The 18,224-nt window shown below is 43.1% G+C and overlaps 1 protein-coding gene across 1 annotated transcript; it reads right to left on the bottom strand.

Moving 5' to 3' along the window:
• Positions 1-9,446: 9,446 nt before the first annotated feature.
• Positions 9,447-17,547, bottom strand: LOC118396047 (sal-like protein 1). Its single transcript, XM_035790187.2, has 3 exons — positions 17,475-17,547; positions 12,061-15,452; positions 9,447-11,624 (listed from the first exon to the last, which is right to left on the bottom strand). Exons 1-3 carry the CDS (start codon positions 17,545-17,547, stop codon positions 11,196-11,198), a joined length of 3,894 nt encoding a protein of 1,297 aa, XP_035646080.1. The 3' UTR covers positions 9,447-11,195.
• Positions 17,548-18,224: the final 677 nt, after the last annotated feature.

Below are 18,224 nucleotides of genomic sequence, written 5' to 3' on the forward strand. Positions count from 1 at the left end.
AAATCAACATAAAAGACCCATTGCTTGTTGAAATTATTACTAATGCAGTCCATTGTAAAGTACAGTATTACAAATTTCAATAACCCTTGGAGAAATTGAAGGGGGAAATGCTAATTGGGTTTAGCGGTAGGATACAGTGCATTTGGAAATTATTCAGACCCCTTCCCTTTTTTTCACATTTTGTTAAGTTACTTGTTCTAAAATGTATTAAATTGTAGTTTTCCCCCCTCATCAATCTACACACAGTACCCCACAATGAAAAAGCGAAATAAGGTGTAGATTGAAGATGAAATATCATATTTACATAAGCATTCAGACCATTTACTCAGTACTTTGTTGAAGCACCTTTGGCAGCGATTTCAGCCTTGAGTCTTCTTGGGTATGACGCTAAAAGCTTGGCACACCTGTATTTTGGGAGTTTCTACAATTCTTCTCTGCAAATCCTCTCAAGCTCTGTCAGGTTGGATAGGAACTTTGCTGCACAGAGATGTTCGATCGGGTGCAAGTTCGGGCTCTGGCTGGGCACATTCAAGGACATTCAAAGACTTGTCCCGAAGCCACTCCTGCTCCTCCTGTACTTTGCTCTGTTCATCTTTCCCTCAATCTCTCAAATCTTGTTTCTCATAGTCTGAGAGTCATTTAGGTGCCTTTTGGCAAACTCCAAGCAGTCTGTCATGTTCATTTTACTGAGGAGTGGTTTCCATCTGGCCACTACCATAAAGGCCTGATTGGTGGAGGGCTGCAGAGATGGCTGTTATTCTGGAAGGTTCTCCCATCTCAACAGAGGAACTCCGGAGCTCTGTCAGAGTGACCATCGGGTTCTTGGTCATCTCCCTGATCAAGGCCCTTCTCCGTGGATTGCTCAGTTTGGCCGGGCGGCCAGCTCTAGGAAGAGTCTTGGTGGTTCCAAACTATTTCCATTTAAGAATGATGGAGGCCACTGGGGGACGTTCAATGCTGCAGACATTTTTAAGTACCCTTCCCCAGATCTGTGCCTCGACACAATCCTGTCTCAGAGCTCCACGGACAATTCCTTCAGGCCTTATGGCTTTGTTTTTGCTCTGACAAATGTGGGACCATATCAAATCAAATTGTGTTAGTCACATGCACCGAATACAACAGGTACAGTGAAGAGCCCACAACCAACAATGCAGTTTTAAAAAATCCGGACAAGAATAAGAGACAAAAGTAACAAGTAATTAAAGAGAAGCAGTAAAACAACAATAGTGAGACTATATACAGGCGGGTACCGGTTAGTTGAGGTAGTATGTACATGTAGGTAGAGTTATTGACGTAACTATGCATAGATGACAACAACAGAGAGTAGCAACGGTATAAAGAGAGTGGTGGTAATGCAAATAGTCTTGGTAGCCATTTGATTAGATGTTCAGCAGTCTTATGGCTTGGGGATAGAAGCTGTTTAGAAGCCTCTTGGACCTAGACTTGGCGTTCCGGTACCGCTTGCAGTGCGGTAGCAGAGAGAACAGTCTACGACTAGGGTGGCTGGAGTCTTTAACAATTTTTAGGGCCTTTCTCTGACACCGCCTGGTATAGAGGACCTGGATGGCAGGAAGCTTGGCCCCAGTAATGTACTGGGCCGTTCGCACTACCCTCTGTAGTGCCTTGCAGTCGGAGGCCAAGGAGTTGCAATACCAGGCAGTGATGCAACCAGTCAGGGTGCTCTTGATGGTGCAGCTGTGGAACCTTTTGAGGATCTGAGGACCCATGCCAAATCCTTTCAGTCTCCTGAGGGGGAATAGGTTTTGTCAGGCCCTCTTCACAACTGTCTTGGTATGCTTGGACCATGTTAGTTTGTTGGTGATGTGGACACCAAGGAACTTGAAGCTCTCAACCTGCTCCACGGCAGCCCCGTCGATGAGAATGGGGGTGTGCTCGGTCCTCTTTTTCCTGTAGTCCACAATCATCTCCTTTGTCTTGGTCACGTTGAGGGATAGGTTGTTGTCCTGGAACCACACGGCCAGGACATCCTCCCTAACGGCTATTTCGACAGTGTCTGTGATCAGGACTACCACTGTTGTGTCATCGGCAAATTTAATGATAGTGTTGGAGTCGAGTCCTGCCTGGCCGTGCAGTCATGAGTGAACACAGGAGTAAAGGAGGGGACTGAGCACGCACCTGATTTGAAATCATTTGTCTGCAATCTGTTAGTATTGCCATTAGAGGCCTATCATTCTATTTCTGTTTCATTGGTCTTTTCTGTGCTGACATCATGAGAAAATGACACTGTCCAGGCCAGCTGTGTTACAGTGGTCTGGACAGTGTCATATATTGCACTACCTATGGCCCCTTATCAAAAGTAGTGCACTATATAGGGCATAGGGTACCATTTGGGACGCACCCACTGACTGTACAACAACTGGATTGACTGGTACTGAATATGACTATGAATTCTGTCCGCCAAGCATGGCACGCTGCCCGCCTGGACATGCTGGTACACCATTGTTCACAAATTATGTCTCAGGGCAGCTGGCTGATATGATAATCGAGAGTAACTGATGAGCCATTGTTTGTGTTTATCTGTGTGTGTGTTTCTGGTTTTACTATCCTTGTGGGGACCAGAAGTCCTTCAAGGATAGTCCCCGCAAGGAAAAAGGCATTTTAGGCCTAAGGGTTACAATTCGGGTAAGATTTTGGGGTTACAGTTAGGATATATATATTTTTTAACATTTTACTCCCTTTTCTCCCCAATTTCGTGGTATCCAATTGTTAGTAGTTACTATCTTGTCTCATCGCCACAACTCCCGTACGGGCTCGGGAGAGACCAAGGTCGAAAGCCATGCGTCCTCCAAAACACAACCCAACCAAGCCGCACTGCTTCTTAACACAGCGCGTATCCAACCCGTAAGCCAGCCGCACCAATGTGTCTGGCGACCTGGTTAACGTGCACTGCGCCCAGCCCGCCACAGCCCGCCACAGGTGTCGCTAGTGCGCGATGAGCGCGATGCGCAATGAGACAAGGTTATCCCTACCGGCCAAACCCGGACGACACTAGGCCAATTGTGCGTCGCCCCACAGACCTCCCAGTCGCGGCCGGCTAAGACAGAGCCTTGGCGCAAACCCAGAGTCTCTGGTGGCACAGCTAGCACTGCTATGCAGTGCCCTAGACCACTGCTCCATCCGGGAGGCTTTTGAATGGGTATCAATTGGATAGGATTTTTAATGGGTATCAATTGTTTGGTCCCCACAAGGACAGTAAAACAACGTGTGTGTGTGTGTGACTCAGCACTACAAGAACAGATACGATGTACAGTGCATTCGGAAAGCATTTAGACCCCTTCCCTTTTTCCACATATTATATATGTGACCAATAAGATTTGATTTGATAAAAGTCCATAGCCTTGCTGTTTGTACATCAGCCTGCCAGATTTGGGCCAATTCAGGCCTCAGTCTCACAGTTGATTAATATTTGGTTTCAAAAGTGTCACGCAATGATGCATGGTCCCTCTACCAATGCAAATGAACTCTATAAGGAGGTGAATAGCCTCTAGTGAAGATTGTAATGACTGAGCAGTAAATTTGCATATTTATATTATAGGTTACTGATAAAAGGTATAGCTGCAGATAGTAGGAGATGCATGTGTTTGTCATTCACCTTAACTGAACTGGTATTAACCACTTGCTTGGACAACACAGGATTCATACTAAGATTTTCAGATGGATCCAGTAGGCTATACCCTATCAGGTTTTAATAATTATTATACAGGCATTATTCACAATGCATGGGTAATGCTGTTATTTACAATGACAGTTTCCTCTACTATGTGTCAAGTTAAAGAGCAGAATAGGGAGTGAATGGGGAGATATATGCTGTATCTCTCTCTCTCTCTCTCTCTCTCTCTCTCTCTCTCTCTCTCTCTCTCTCTCTCTCTCTCTCTCTCTCTCTCTCTCTCTCTTCTCTATCCTCTCCTTCCCCGTTCTCCCCCTACTAATCTCAGTGAAGCTCAGGTGATCTCTCTCTTGCTCCTCTTGGGTGGATCAAAACCTTGTGAACGGCAATGTTTCACCTCTCTCACTATCTTCTTCCATGTCCACCCTCACCCCCACAACCCTGCTCAAATCCTTCATCTCTCCTCTGTGACACAGACACCACAGCAGCACCCAGCTATTACTATTCAGAAAGCACACTGCTCTCTCACTGAATGAAACACCACACTAGCGCTGCTGTCATAGGGCTCTGGTCAAATGTGGTGCACTATACAGGGACTAGGGTGCCATTTAAAAATAAAATATATATTTTTTTTAATTTTACCTTTATTTAACCAGGCAAGTCAGTTAAGAACATATTCTTATTTTCAATGACGGCCTAGGAACAGTGGGTTAACTGCCTGTTCAGGGGCAGAACGACAGATTCGTACCTTGTCAGCTCGGGGGTTTGAACTCGCAACCTTCCGGTTACTAGTCCAACACTCTAACCACTAGGCTACACTTGGGGCGCATCCAATGGTTGTTTTTAGGGTTACCCATCTCTCAGCAGGATTTTTAAAGGGCTATCTGTCCCTGTCAATCATCAACTTGAAACATTTTTCTAAAACTCCAAGTAATGCACTATATAGGGAATAGAGTGCAATTTGGGACACATCCCATGTATTGGAGGTCAGAGGCCTGCTGGTCAGAATGAAATACTGTCATGTCTTTTGTACATCAACTGGGTCGAAAAGATACAAGATTACTAGAAAACAAACGCAATCCAGTAGCCCTAGAGGAATGCAGCCCAGGTGCAGACTCTCCTAGCCACAGGCTACCATAATAATGAATGAAAACATATAAGCAGGCGGATGCTGTGTGTGACAAAGTGGAGATCAGGTGTTTAGTGAGGATATGAGGTTAAGATGACAGGTGCTGAGTGATATTAGGATAGACAGAGAACTAGCCAACCCTGAGGGAAGGATAACTTATACACCGCTACACCTGATACAATGTCACTCAAAGTAGAGCTTACCCCACTGTATAGGACATACTGAATAAGAAAGGTATTTTGGATGTTGGCTCTCTGTTTTTGGCATATGCCTCAATGCAACATTGAGAGATGAGATATATTGATTGATTTAATACAGGTATGATCAACAGTGAGCTTGTAAAGGGAGAGGGCAGCTTACAGCAGTGAGAGGAGTGAGGACACAAACAATAGTATTACTGACACACCACTAAATCCATATCTACTAATATCACAGACATGAGCTGTTATCCTATGATGAGGGCAATGGTGTGATTCGTTGATAATGGAAGAAGAAATGATCATACAGTATGACTGATGACAGACGCATCAACACAATGCTATTTGTCACTGTTAACTAACTAAATCCACACAATGTGGTTTTATGGATTCAGGCAGTGACTGATAAATACATACCTGTATAAAATCAAGCAGACTTGAAAGATTATGTTAACGTTAAGTGTCAGTTATGAGGCCCCAGCCCTTACTAATGGACGAGAAGAGAAATGTCTGGATGGAAGAACAGCTTCATTCATTAAAGATTTCATACATGAGGTTATTTGTAGAAAAATGCAAAGTGCAGCTAACAGAAAACATTTACAAAAAAGTAGCCCACCAAGTCATTTTAAATAACTGATTATTATTAGTATGGAATCACCCTTCTAGTCATACTTTCAACAAAGTAATACTGTTAAGGCTTCATGAAGCCACACTAAACCTTCATAGACCCTTAATGCCTGTAAAGATGGCATTCACGAGTTGCAGTTAATTTAAAGTGGGGCCTATAACTCTATTCAGATAATAACACAATTCTTGTGATGTTCAAATTGAGAGGCTATACAGTACTAGGTGACAGAACTAAGCCAGCTATGAGCTTGGAGCTATCAGAAGGTTGACAAATATGTACCAGGCCTAAGCTGCCTGCTGCCAACCTCGCTCTAGAAACACAGGCATAAACAGTGCCGGCCCGGCCGGGTCACCATGAAACAGTTGACCCATGCAAGTTTATGATCAGAAATGATCTGTGCAATAGGCACGTCAGATAGACACAAAAGCATAAGAACAATGTTGACAACGCTCTGGTTCGGGGAAGGGGGGGTGTTAGATTTTCACCCTGCCGGAGATTTGGCAGGTCTTCTGTTATTGAATATTTCCATTGTCACTGCAACAAAAGTGTGATGATCACTGTTCAAATGCTTACAAAGGAAATGCCATCTTGCAAACAGCATGCTGACCTCTGCAGTTTTGAAGTGAAATATGCAATGATTAGAAAGGCACGTTTGTTTTCCTGCGATGAGTTTAAAAAGTTCACTGTTGGGTTCATTGTGTGCGGCTTCTGAAACCCCAACCTGCCTTACTCCTCTGTCTGTTCCACTTCAATGTATTCTGAAAAACACTGAAAATATTTAAAAAATCCACTGGAAACCTGGACAGAGATATAATCATTTTGTAATGTAGTCCAGAGTATTCTATGGTTCTATTGTGGAACGAGTCAACACCAAGGACATTATTCCACTGTGAAGCACATACACTCACTCACACCCACACAAACCATTCATTTGTAAGATTGATATCACCAGAGATATTTTCTGCGGTGTCAGACTCACATTCAGAAGATTATAAAATGTGAACTAGTTAACCAACTGTTTCGACTTTACCTGTTATTTTTTGGCAAGTCACGGGCAAACTCAGTCTGACAATCAATACATATTGTTGAAAACCTTTCAGCTTGCCAGTATCTAATTTCTCAGAAAGAGAACATCAAAATTCTCCAAATTTTAACATGGCTTATGACTTCAGTTATATCTCAAGTGATAACACACTTGAACAAATTGTATGGTGTGTGTGTGTGCGTGTGTGTGTGTCCGCATGCGTGTGACTGATTCATCTCTGTCTCTATCAGATATATATCTTTGAAAAGCTTCAGACCAACTGGCCTTTGTTTAGGGCTCTGCGATGGTTCATTCCAGTTGATTACTCATGTTCTAATGCTAATGACAGAGGGCTGGTTTAAGGTTTCAGCCCTGTCAGCTGGTCAGTGGGACTGTGACATATGTGCAATAGGTTGTGACAGTGGCACAGGGACCATGTCTCTTTCACAGGAGATTTGATATGTGGGATGAATGTGGTTACTGTCAATGGACATATTAGTGGCCATTATTAGTCAGAGGTGTTGTGCATTTCGTTCAGCTTTTCACTGGGCTCCTGCTACAGCCATACAGGCTGCATAGATGACTCAATGGGGTAGTGTTTCACAACCAGTGGGAAGTCAGACTGGTGGTGCATTTTATAACAGGTTTACTCCCTAGTGTAGAACAGGAGACAACAGTCCTGGCTCAAATCTACATTTGATGAGTTATTGTATCAACATGAAAATATTCAAACAGAAAACGTTTCAGAATTTATTGAAAATGTGAAATTAAACTTGCAGCAATGTTTGAAAAAATAAAGCCATAATACGGTCATTGGTCTTCGTTTAAACACTGACAAATTGACAATATGATAGCAAGACAATGTTGAGTCCAGGTGTCAAGATAACCACACATAATATCCCGAGTGACTGACATCGCATTGTCTCCAATTTAACAGTGACACGGTGTAGCACACAACAGGAAAGACAACAAGTCACTTTGAAAATTCATCTGCTTTAGGGCAGCATGTCTGCATTAGCTGTTACCTGGAAAGTGATATGTCATAACAAATGAACACAGAGTATCTTCAGCAGAGGGCATCAGATGCGGGTGTGCAAGCACACACACACACACACCTGAATTCTGAATGTGGTGACCATACACCTCAGGACAGAAATAGGGGCATCTAGAAGGAGCATCTAGAAGGACAATAATTTAAAGCTATATCCCATCTCAATCTCAAAAATGTTAATTTGAGGTGCAGCTTTACCGTTAACCTGTATATCAATTGTTACTGAACAGGGGTATTGCGATAAGTGTCCACAGCATATCATAGAATAGGATTCAACAACCACTGAGGTACAGAAGTTGTGAAATAATATTGTTCTATAATGCCACTCATTTTCTGAAAACCAATGGAAAAGTGATTTACAATATATTACAGCACCTTAAGTAACAGTTTACAGTTAATCTACATGTACATTATATGTTGCCTCCTTATTTTATGTTGAACATCATTATTACATACTATTCATATGTTGTTGTTTTGAGAAATATCAAACTAACACGAATTACAATAGAACATTGATATTGACACACATAAATTATCTATCCATGTATTTTACAAAGATATGACAAAAGATACTATATATTACAAGTTGAATTCCTCTTCAATAACATCAATACCTCAACGATAAAAAAAAACATAATTACAGATTATAGGATTTTAATTTGATCACCCTTTTGTTGCTGAGAATGCTCCTGCTCAGCAGGAAACGCAAACTTGTAGTGTATTCAATGTTTTATAAAGCGCTTCTAAAGTTTGTAATTTCCACTTTAAAATGTCAGACTTTTAAAAAACGTTTAATTTAATTTATTTAACCTTTATTTAAATAGGCAAGTCAGTTAAAAATCTAAATCAAAATCACTACATAAAGAGAGACCTAAGACAACAACATAGCATGGCAGCAATACATGACAACACAGCATGGTAGCAACACAACATGACAACAACATGGTAGCAGCACAATATGGCAGCAGCACAGTTTACAAACATGGAGACAACAATACATCACGCAAAGCACCCACAACTGTTAGTAGGAGTGTCCATGATTGAGTCTGAATGAAAAGATTGAGATAAAACTGTCCAGTTTGAGTATTTGTTGCAGCTTGTTCCAGTCGCTAGCTGCAGTGAACTGAAAGGACGAGCCACCCAAGGATGTGTGTGTTTTGGGGACCTTTTAACAGTATGTGACTGGCAGAACGGGTGTTGTATATTGAGGATGAGGGCTGCAGTAGATGTCTCAGATAGGGGGGAGTGAGGCCTAAAAGGGTTTTATAAATAAGCATCAACCCTTGCGAAGGGTATACAGAGATGACCAGTTTACAGAAGAGTAAAGAGTGCAGTGATGTGTCCCATAAGGAGCATTGGTGGCAAATCTGATGGCCAAATGGTAAAGAACATCTAGCCACTCGAAAGCACCCTTACCTGCCGATCTATAAATTATGTCACCGTAATCTAGCATGGGAGGACGGTCATCTGAAACAGGGTTAGTTTGACAGCTTGGGTGAAAGAGGAGAGATTACGATAGAGGAAACCAAGTCTAGATTTAACTTTATCCTGCAGCTTTGATATGTGCTGAGAGAAGGACATTGTACCATCTAGCCATACTCCCAAGTTCTTGTATGAGGTGACTACCTCAAAAGCTCTAAACCCTCAGCAGTAGTAATCACACCTTTGGGGAGAGGGGCATTCTTCTTACCAAACCACATGACCTTTGTTTTGGCAGTGTTCAGAACAAGGTTAAGGGCAGAGAAAGCTTGTTCGACACTAAGAAATCTTTGTTGTGGAGCGCTTAACACAAAATACGGGGAGGGGCCAGCTGAGTATAATACTCTATCATCTGCATATAAATGGATGAGAGAGCTTCCTACTGCCTGAGCTATGTTGTTGATGTAAATTGAGAAGAGCGTGGGGCCTAGGATCAAGCCTTGGGGTACACCCTTGGTGACAGGCAGTGGCTGAGACAGCAGATGTTCTGACTTTATACACTGCATTCTTTGAGAGAGGTAGTTAGCAAACCAGGCTAAAGAACCCTCAGAGACACCAATACTCCTTAGCCGGCCCACAAGAATTGAATGGTCTACCGTATCAAAAGCTTTGGCCAAGTCAATAGCAGCACAACATTGCTTAGAATCAAGGGCAATGGTGACATCATTGAAGATCTTTAAGGTTGCAGTGACACATCCATAACCTGAGCGGAAACCTGATTGTATACTAGTCAGTTGATTATTGCCAAGTTTTTCCAACACTTTTGATACACAGGGCAAAATAGAAATAGGCTTATAACAGTTAGGATCAGCTTGATCTCCCCTCTAAATAAAAGACGAATCGTAGCTGCCTTCCAAGCAATAGGAACCTCCACAGAGAGGAGAGGCAGGTTAAAAAGGTCAGAGATAGGCTTGGCGATTATAGGTGCAGCAACCTTAAAGAAGAAAGGGTCTAAACAATCTACACCCAGATGTTTTTGGGGGTCAAATTTAAGGAGCTCCTTTAGCACCTTGGACTCAGTGACCGCCTGCAGGCAGAAGCTTTGTCGCGGGGCGGGAGCGAAAAAGAGGGAGGAGCATCGGGGCTAGTCACATTAGAAGGGGTGGGAGATGAGGAAAAGGGCAAGGAGGCATGACTAAGTCAAATATGAATCCTGACTTAATGAAGTGGTGATTAAAAAGCTCAGCCATGTGCTTCTTGTCAGTAACAACCACATCTTCAACTTTAAGAGACATTGGCAGCTGTAAGGAGGAGGGTTTATTCTCCAGGTCTCCAGGTTTTCCAGAACTTCTTGAGGTTAGATCCACAGAGAGAGAACTGCTGCTTAAAGTAACTAACTTTGTCCTTCCGGAAGGCCTGAGTGCACTTATTTCTCATTTGCCTGAAAGAGAGCCAGTCAGCCTGTGTATGCATGTGCCAAGCCTTGAGGTGAAGTAACTCTGCAAGATCAAGGTCGAACCAGGGGCTGAACCTGTTTTTAATTATCATTTTCTGTATAGAGGCATGTTTGTTAACAATATCACTGAAAATATAAAAAAATAAGGTCCAATCGTTTTCGATAGAGGGGATCAAGCTGATTCTGTACCAGGACAGGTCATGCTGGAAGTTTTTTAGCAAGCGTCTATGACAAATTAGGACAGGTCGTTTCACTGAGCAGCCATTACGAACACAGGCTGTAAAACAGTGACCACTAAGGTCATTACAGAAAACACCAAACTGATACCTATCATGATTATTTGTCAAGATAACATCAAGGAGAGTAGCCTTTTCTGGGTGTTTGGAGTCATACCTTGTGGGATTGGTAATAAACTGAGAAAGCTGTAGGGAGTCCCATTTGTACACAACCAGTAGGCTACTGTACACAACCAGTAGGCTACTCTACCCATGTGAATAGGTAATAAAAATTGAGTCCAACTCTAATAAGCACACTGAAAATCAGAGAGACTTTCCTAGCCACTTGACTCCAAATAAGGTTATTATCATTTATATACAAACTCCAAAGAACTCTGTTTATTCCAACATCGCAGTTAATTTCCTCCTAAGATAATATTCAGACTCTTTAATTTGTAATCATTTCCTTCCTCTCTTCTATCAAACGAGTGAAACAGAAGTGAGTCGCTCTTTTGGTATCATCTTTACCAGGCAGAGCAAGAGCAGCATTGTGTTCTGTATGGTGAAATTTGTCCTGACCAACATTTACGCCCCCTATGGGTGAGCTGGCCCCATGCCCCATTGGTCCAGAGAGGTGAGGCCCACCTACGACTGAGATATCACTGGTCCTCATGGCCAAGTTCTTAGAGAAGGAGTTTGTTGTACAGTGGTTCCAGATAAAAAAGGAGTCTCCATTACTGGACCTAATGTCTGGCCTCTGGGGAGGCTCTGGTAGCTTCACATGATGAGTTCCCATAAACATCAATGGTCCGTCCACAGACAGTCTGCGTCCTCGCCTGGTGGGGGTGCTACACCACATGTGAGTTCCCATATGGACCTACATTGGGAAGAGAGCAATGGTGAGTCACACTCCTTTAATGAAGACAAATGGTTCGATATACTACATTTCTCGTGGACAGAGTACGTAACATAAATGGTATCGTAACATCTGTCAGAAGACTAACAAGCAACAGTTGTTCCGGTGAACTGTTTTTTTCGCCACTGATTAGTTGGAAAAATCAAGATTTTGCAGGTGTGAGCATCTTTTGAAATTCAGAACGGGAGGGGACATTTGGCCCATAGACTTGAATCAAGTAACTGGCGCAAGATTTCCGTTCTGGGTTTTCGAAATTATATATACTGAATTAATGAAGAAAAAAAAGCTGCACTTGGCATGATTTTATATCAAGTGTCCATCTCTTTCACAGTTTTCACATTTTGTTTCTTGACAATCTCTCTAAACCCTATCTCATAAGTGTAAAAGTGGAATGTACCTTCAGATTTCCTTTGGTGGTGAATGCCCGACCACAGACAGTGCAGGCAAACGGCTTCTCCCCAGTGTGAGTCCTCTCGTGGATTTGCAGGGCACTAGAAGAAGAGAAGGTTTTCCCACAAGTGTGGCAGTAATGCTGCTTGGGAGTCCGTCGAGGTGGCGGGGAGGCAAGCGCTGGGGAGGAAGAGGCAGAGGACGTCCTCAAATGCAAACTGCCTAGAAGATCCCTTGGTACCCCATAGCGGGCACTACCCAGGAATCTGTTCACTTCTTTCTTGATCATTTGGGTGCTCAGAGGATGTAGAGAGTTGTCGGGGCATGAGGCAATGCTGGGAGTGGTGGGCTCAAACAACTTGGATGGCAGGTCCCTCATCTGATGTGTTAGCATGTGCTGCTTGAGGTTCCCCTTGGTGGAAAACCCTCTGTTGCAAGCTGTACAAATAAATGGTCTCTCCCTGGTATGGCTTCGATAATGGATGTCCAAGGCACTTTGGCAGGCAAAGGTCTTACCACAAATATCACATTCAGTGTTCTTGAATATGCCTAGTTGTTCACGGAAAGTGTAGACCATGTTAGTGGGATCCTTCAGTGGGTTTAAAGAGTTTAGATGGTCAAGGGACACCAGTGGACCAGTGCCAGTGAACTGCAAAAGGTTTGGATTGATATGTGCCTGGGATAAAGCTTTCTGGTACATTTCCTCAAAGCTTGTGGGGCTAGAACATACTGGAACACCCTTGCTTTGGGAAAGAGACTGCTTGTCAACGGTATTCTCAGAAACAGCAAGGCTCCCACCACTTCGATCACCTCCAAGAGATGACGAGTCATAGACCTTCGTCTTAAACCAGTTGACCTGCTTCTCCTCCACTGGCTTATGATAGTTAGTTGTCCTTTCGGGATCAGAGGAGCCTGCTCCTGTACTATCAGATGGAGAGGAAGACATGCTGCTGGACGAGGAGTTATTAAACCTAGACATGCCTGCGATCTCACTGTCATTGAAGTCTAAATCATCAGAAGGGTTCTCCAACTTTTCTAATTTCGTCTCATCTATTGAACCTCCATCAGACTCCATTGACATTGGGTAGTTCTGTTCAGAGAGAGGGGTGTTGGGAATCTGGCAACCCATATGCATACGGATGTGCTGCTGAAGGACAACAGCGTTAGTGAACTTCCTCTGGCAGATAGGGCAGGAATGGTGGACCCTCAGTGGCGGTGTGGTGCGATGAACCGCATGGTGCGTCTTCAGGTTCCCTTTGGTGGAGAACGCCCGTCCGCACACTTTACATCTGAAGGGCCGCTCTCCTGTGTGGGTGCGGTAGTGCATCTTGAGGGCGCTCTGACAACTGAGTTTGCGGTTGCAAATGACACACTCATTGGGGTCTGTCACCTTCTTGTCAATGTTCTCAACCAGCTGCTGGAGTTTCAAGGTCTCTGATGTCTGCATGGGATCAAGGACTCCTCCTCTGAAGGGATGTTTGGTCTTGAACTGCTCCAACTTGATGGGATTTGTGCTGATGGAAGTGACATTGACAGATACATAGTCAGCTGATCTTTCTGTTGTGGAGCTCATCTTCGAGCTAAAGGTCAAGGGAGGTATAACGTTGTCTGTTTTCAGATTCATGGTGTGGAACTTTGGGACTTTTCCAGCCTCTATCAAGTCTACGCTCTTCACTGCACTCGATGAATCACGTACAACTGGACTGGAATATGCAGTTATTGAAACAGGCTGCTCCTCTTTCTTGATGAGAAAGGGTAAGTTGGGTGATCCAGTTTGGAGCAACAGGCCTACAGAAGTAGTCAAGGTGGCTAGGGATGGTTTAGTATCCTGCCAGCATGTAACTTTTTTTTCTGGTGGTATAGACATGCCATAAGGGATTCCTGTGCTGGTTGGGATGTTGTCCAGGTGTTCTGGAACAGGGTAAGGGTTCATTTGGGTATGGGGGAACCTCTCTTTGTGCCGCTGGAAGTGTACCTTCAAGTTCCCACGGGTGGAGAAACGATTCCCGCAGATGTTGCACTTGTATGGCCTCTCCCCAGTGTGGGATCGCAAATGGATCTGTAAGGCACTGTCACTCCCAAAAACCTTAGTGCAAAACCTGCATTCATGTTTAAAGAAGGCCTCTTTGGAAGAGCTTTTGGGTTCGAAAGAAGTCACATTGGATGGTTTTCCTTTCCTTTGTCCGGCCAGCGCCTTTAAGGGATTCAGGTCCTGCACAATTGTGCCAATGCTTGGTCCAGCGCTAGAGAGTATTTGATTGCTGGGTGGTGGCTGAGGTAGATGTGGTGTATTTGATCGGTTTAACAAGCTACCTGTGCCAAGTGCCGGTGAGTTACTTATGGTTTGGGCTGAAAAATTGAGTTGAGGGTACAGACCGCTAGCATGAGTGTACTTCTTTCTAGAGTGGGGCTTGCTAACTGCTGAAGCTATGTGTTTACGTATACTTTGCAAGGGTTCAGTGCTAGAGTGTACAATACTCCTTCCAAAGGGGCTCTGTGGTAATTGTACTTTTGCTGTTAATCGCTTAAAGTGTCCGATGCTGGCAGACTGGCTGGCGAGACTCTGGGCTAACCCAGCAGCTGCAGCTAGCTGCTGGGAGAGATGGGAACTGAGGGTTGTCAACTGGCTGGCCTGCGTTGATGCTAGACTAACCTGAGGGCAGCTGATGGGTGTTTGTGTCAGTGTCTCTGATACCTCAGACCTCTGGGAAGCAAATAGTAAGACCTGGTGACGAATCTGATCAATCAGCTGCAGCTGGTGAATCTGATGCAGCTGCAAGGCCAGGAGTTGTTCCATCAGAGAAGAGACAGCCATCTTACCGCTGCCACTGCTGCCGTTGTCTGATCGGCTCTGCTGGGGAAACTGGGCCACTGCCACTTTAGTGCTTTCTAGGTTTTCAATGATGACATTGCTGTTGAACCATGAGAATGTCCCCTGATGTTCCAACAGATCGCTGCCAGGTTGAGGTAGTGAAATTGGGAGAACTGAGGTACATGAAACAATGTCAGTCTTGCTGTCAGTACTGCTTTTCCGGCTGCTACTGATGCTACTGGGGCTATCTAGCCGGAAATGGCTATTGTTAGTTCTTGAAACATTCATGGATTCTTCCTTCACTTCTGACTTCTCCTCCGACAGATCGCCGCACTCCTCCATTTCAGAGTTGTTGACTGTTTCGCCTGGTTCCACTGCTTTACGAGGCGACAAGGCTAGATGGAATATTTCAGCAGACGACACTGGATCTTCATTATCATTGACGATCAGGACTAAATGATTGGGAGAGCAATCCCTGACATGTAGTTCCAGATCTGATAGTTCAACAAACGCAGCACAGCATCTGCTGCAGACATGAGTACAAGAGACCAAAATGGGGGGAGTCGCTAAACTGTCATAGGTGGCCCCTGAAACAGACAAGAAGGAGGTAAAGGTTATTTATATATATACAGTACCAGTAAAACATTTGGACACACCTACTCATTCAAGGTTTTTTCTTTATTGGTACTATTTTCTACATTGTAGAATAATAGTGAAGACTTCAAAACGATGAAATAACACATATGGAATCATGTAGTAACCTAAAAGTGTTAAACACATTTTTTTTTAAGTTGCCACCCTTTGCCTTGATGATAGCTTCACACACTTTTGGCATTCTGCATGAGGAATGCTTTGCCAACAGCCTTGAAGGAGTTCCCACATATGCTGAGCACTTGTTGGCTGCTTTTCTTTCACTCTGCGGTCCAACTCAACCATCTCAATTGGGTTGAGGTCGGATGATTGTGGAGGCCAGGTCATCTGATGCAGCACTCCATCACTCTCCTTCTTGGTCAAATAACCAATACACAGCCTGGAGGTGTGTTGGGTCATTGTCCTGTTGAAAATCAAATGATAGTCCCACTAAGCACAAATCAGATGGGATGGTGTATCGCTGCAGAATGCTGTGGTAGCCATGCTGGTTAGGTGTGCCTTGAATTCTAAATAAATCCCAGACAGTGTCACCATTAAAGCACCCCCACACCATCAAACCTCCTCCTCCATGCTTCACGGTGGGAGCCACCCATGCGGAGATCATCCGTTCACTTACTCTGCGTCTTACAAAGACTCGGCCGCTGGACTCATCAGACCAAAGGACAGATTTCCACCGGTCTAATGTCCATTGCTCGTGTTTCTTGGCCCAAGGAAGTCTCTTCTTATTATTGGTGTCCTTTTAGTGGTGGTTTCTTTGCAGCAATTTGACCATGAAGGCCTGATTCACACATTCTCCTTTGAACAGTTGATGTTGAGATGTCTGTTACTTGAACTCTGTGAAGCATTTATTTGGGCTGCAATTTCTGAGGCTGGTAACTCACTTCATGTCTTAAAGTAATGATGGACTGTCATTTCTCTTCAATTATTTGAGCTGTTCTTGCCAAAATATGGACTTGGTCTTTTACCAAATAGGACTATCTTCTGTATACCACCCCTACCTTGTCACAACACAACTGACTGTCTCAAACGCATTAAGAAGGAATGAAATTCCACAAATTAACTTTTAACAAGACACACCTGTTAATTGAAATGCATTCCATTCCACCTCATGAAGCTGGTTGAGAGAATGCCAAGAAGTGTACAAAGCTGTCATCAAGGCAAAGGGTGGCTACTTTGAAGAATCTCAAATATAAAATATATTTTGATTAGTTTAACACTTTTTTGCTTACTACGTGATTCCATATGTGTTATTTCATAGTTTTGATATCTTCACTATTATTCTACATTGTAGAAAACAGCAAAAATAAAGAAAAACCCTGGAATGAGTAGGTGTGTCCAAACTTTTGACTGGTACTGTATATTTGAGAAATTACATTTACTTTTGATACTTAAGTATATTTAAACCAAATACTTTTAGAGTCAAGTAGATTTTACTGGGTAACTTTCACTTTTACTTGCGTCATTTTCTATTAAGGTATCTTTACTTTTACTCAAGTATGACAATTGGGTACTTTTTCCACCAATAAATAGTACTGCAATTGCAATGAATTATTGACTATAAAAAAATATGTATTACCTATTTAGCCAGGAATAGTAGAAAGTGTTAACTCGTAATTTATGACTACATCATTTCTGTTCAATTGAAAGGGGCAGACACACATATTTCATGTCTGACATGAAAATTGAATTGTGATGACTGTTTTTGAGACATTATTAGTAATAAAATGAAGGCTATGGACAATTAGACTAACAATAATATTTGACATTTAAAAAAAATGAAGCCTCCATTGTCAATCATCACACAATGCAAAAAGTAATCATTTGCAATTTCTGTAAGCCTAAAATTGCCCTAAACCTAGTACAGAATTGCACACAACTATTACATTATCTTCACATTTTTCAATTGCATCATATGTTCCCATATAACCATTTAGACTACAGTTTCGTCCCAAACTTACCAATGCGTTCCGATAAAGCCAAATTATGATCCGACTGTACATGTTGAGGCTTTGCTTGTTTCCTGCGCGACATGATGATGTCCCAGTTCCACACATCAATTCAGACAGAAGAGAAAATGTCAAAAGAAATATGCTTCGGAAGTTCGGAGTTATGGAAGGTGAATCCATTCATACAGTTTGTTGTGTTCAATGAACTCTGTAGTAGTTATTGCCAGCTGACAGAGCGCGCACCACCGTTTTCTCTTTCGTGGAGGAGACGGCACTTGACAGCGCGCGCAGAGTTGACGACGCGCGCACATTTACAGTGTATGTCAAGGCAATCCGCTGTGGGTAGTGTCCATATTCCAACTGTCCAATCCTTGGAAAAAGTGAATAAATATATTTGGAAATGTAACAAACGTCACCGTTTTATTGAAATTATGTTGATAATACTGAAATGTATATCTTACATTCAATTAAATCACTTGAAACTCGAAAGCTCATAACAAGTACTTAAAAATAAGTTATTGTGTTCAAATGAAATTTATTTATATAGTCCTTCGTACATCAGCTGATATCTCAAAGTGCTGTACAGAAACCCAGCCTAAAAACTCAAACAGCAAGCAATACAGGTGTAGAAGCACGGTGGCTAGGGAAAAGTCCCTGGAAAGGCTAAAACCGAGGAAGAAACCTAGAGAGGAACCAGGCTATGTGGGGTGGCCAGTCCTCTTCTGGCTGTGCCAGGTGGAGATTATAACAGAACATGGCCAA

The sequence above is a fragment of the Oncorhynchus keta genome, chromosome 17 (assembly GCF_023373465.1).
Source record: "Oncorhynchus keta strain PuntledgeMale-10-30-2019 chromosome 17, Oket_V2, whole genome shotgun sequence".
Taxonomy (NCBI): domain Eukaryota; kingdom Metazoa; phylum Chordata; class Actinopteri; order Salmoniformes; family Salmonidae; genus Oncorhynchus; species Oncorhynchus keta.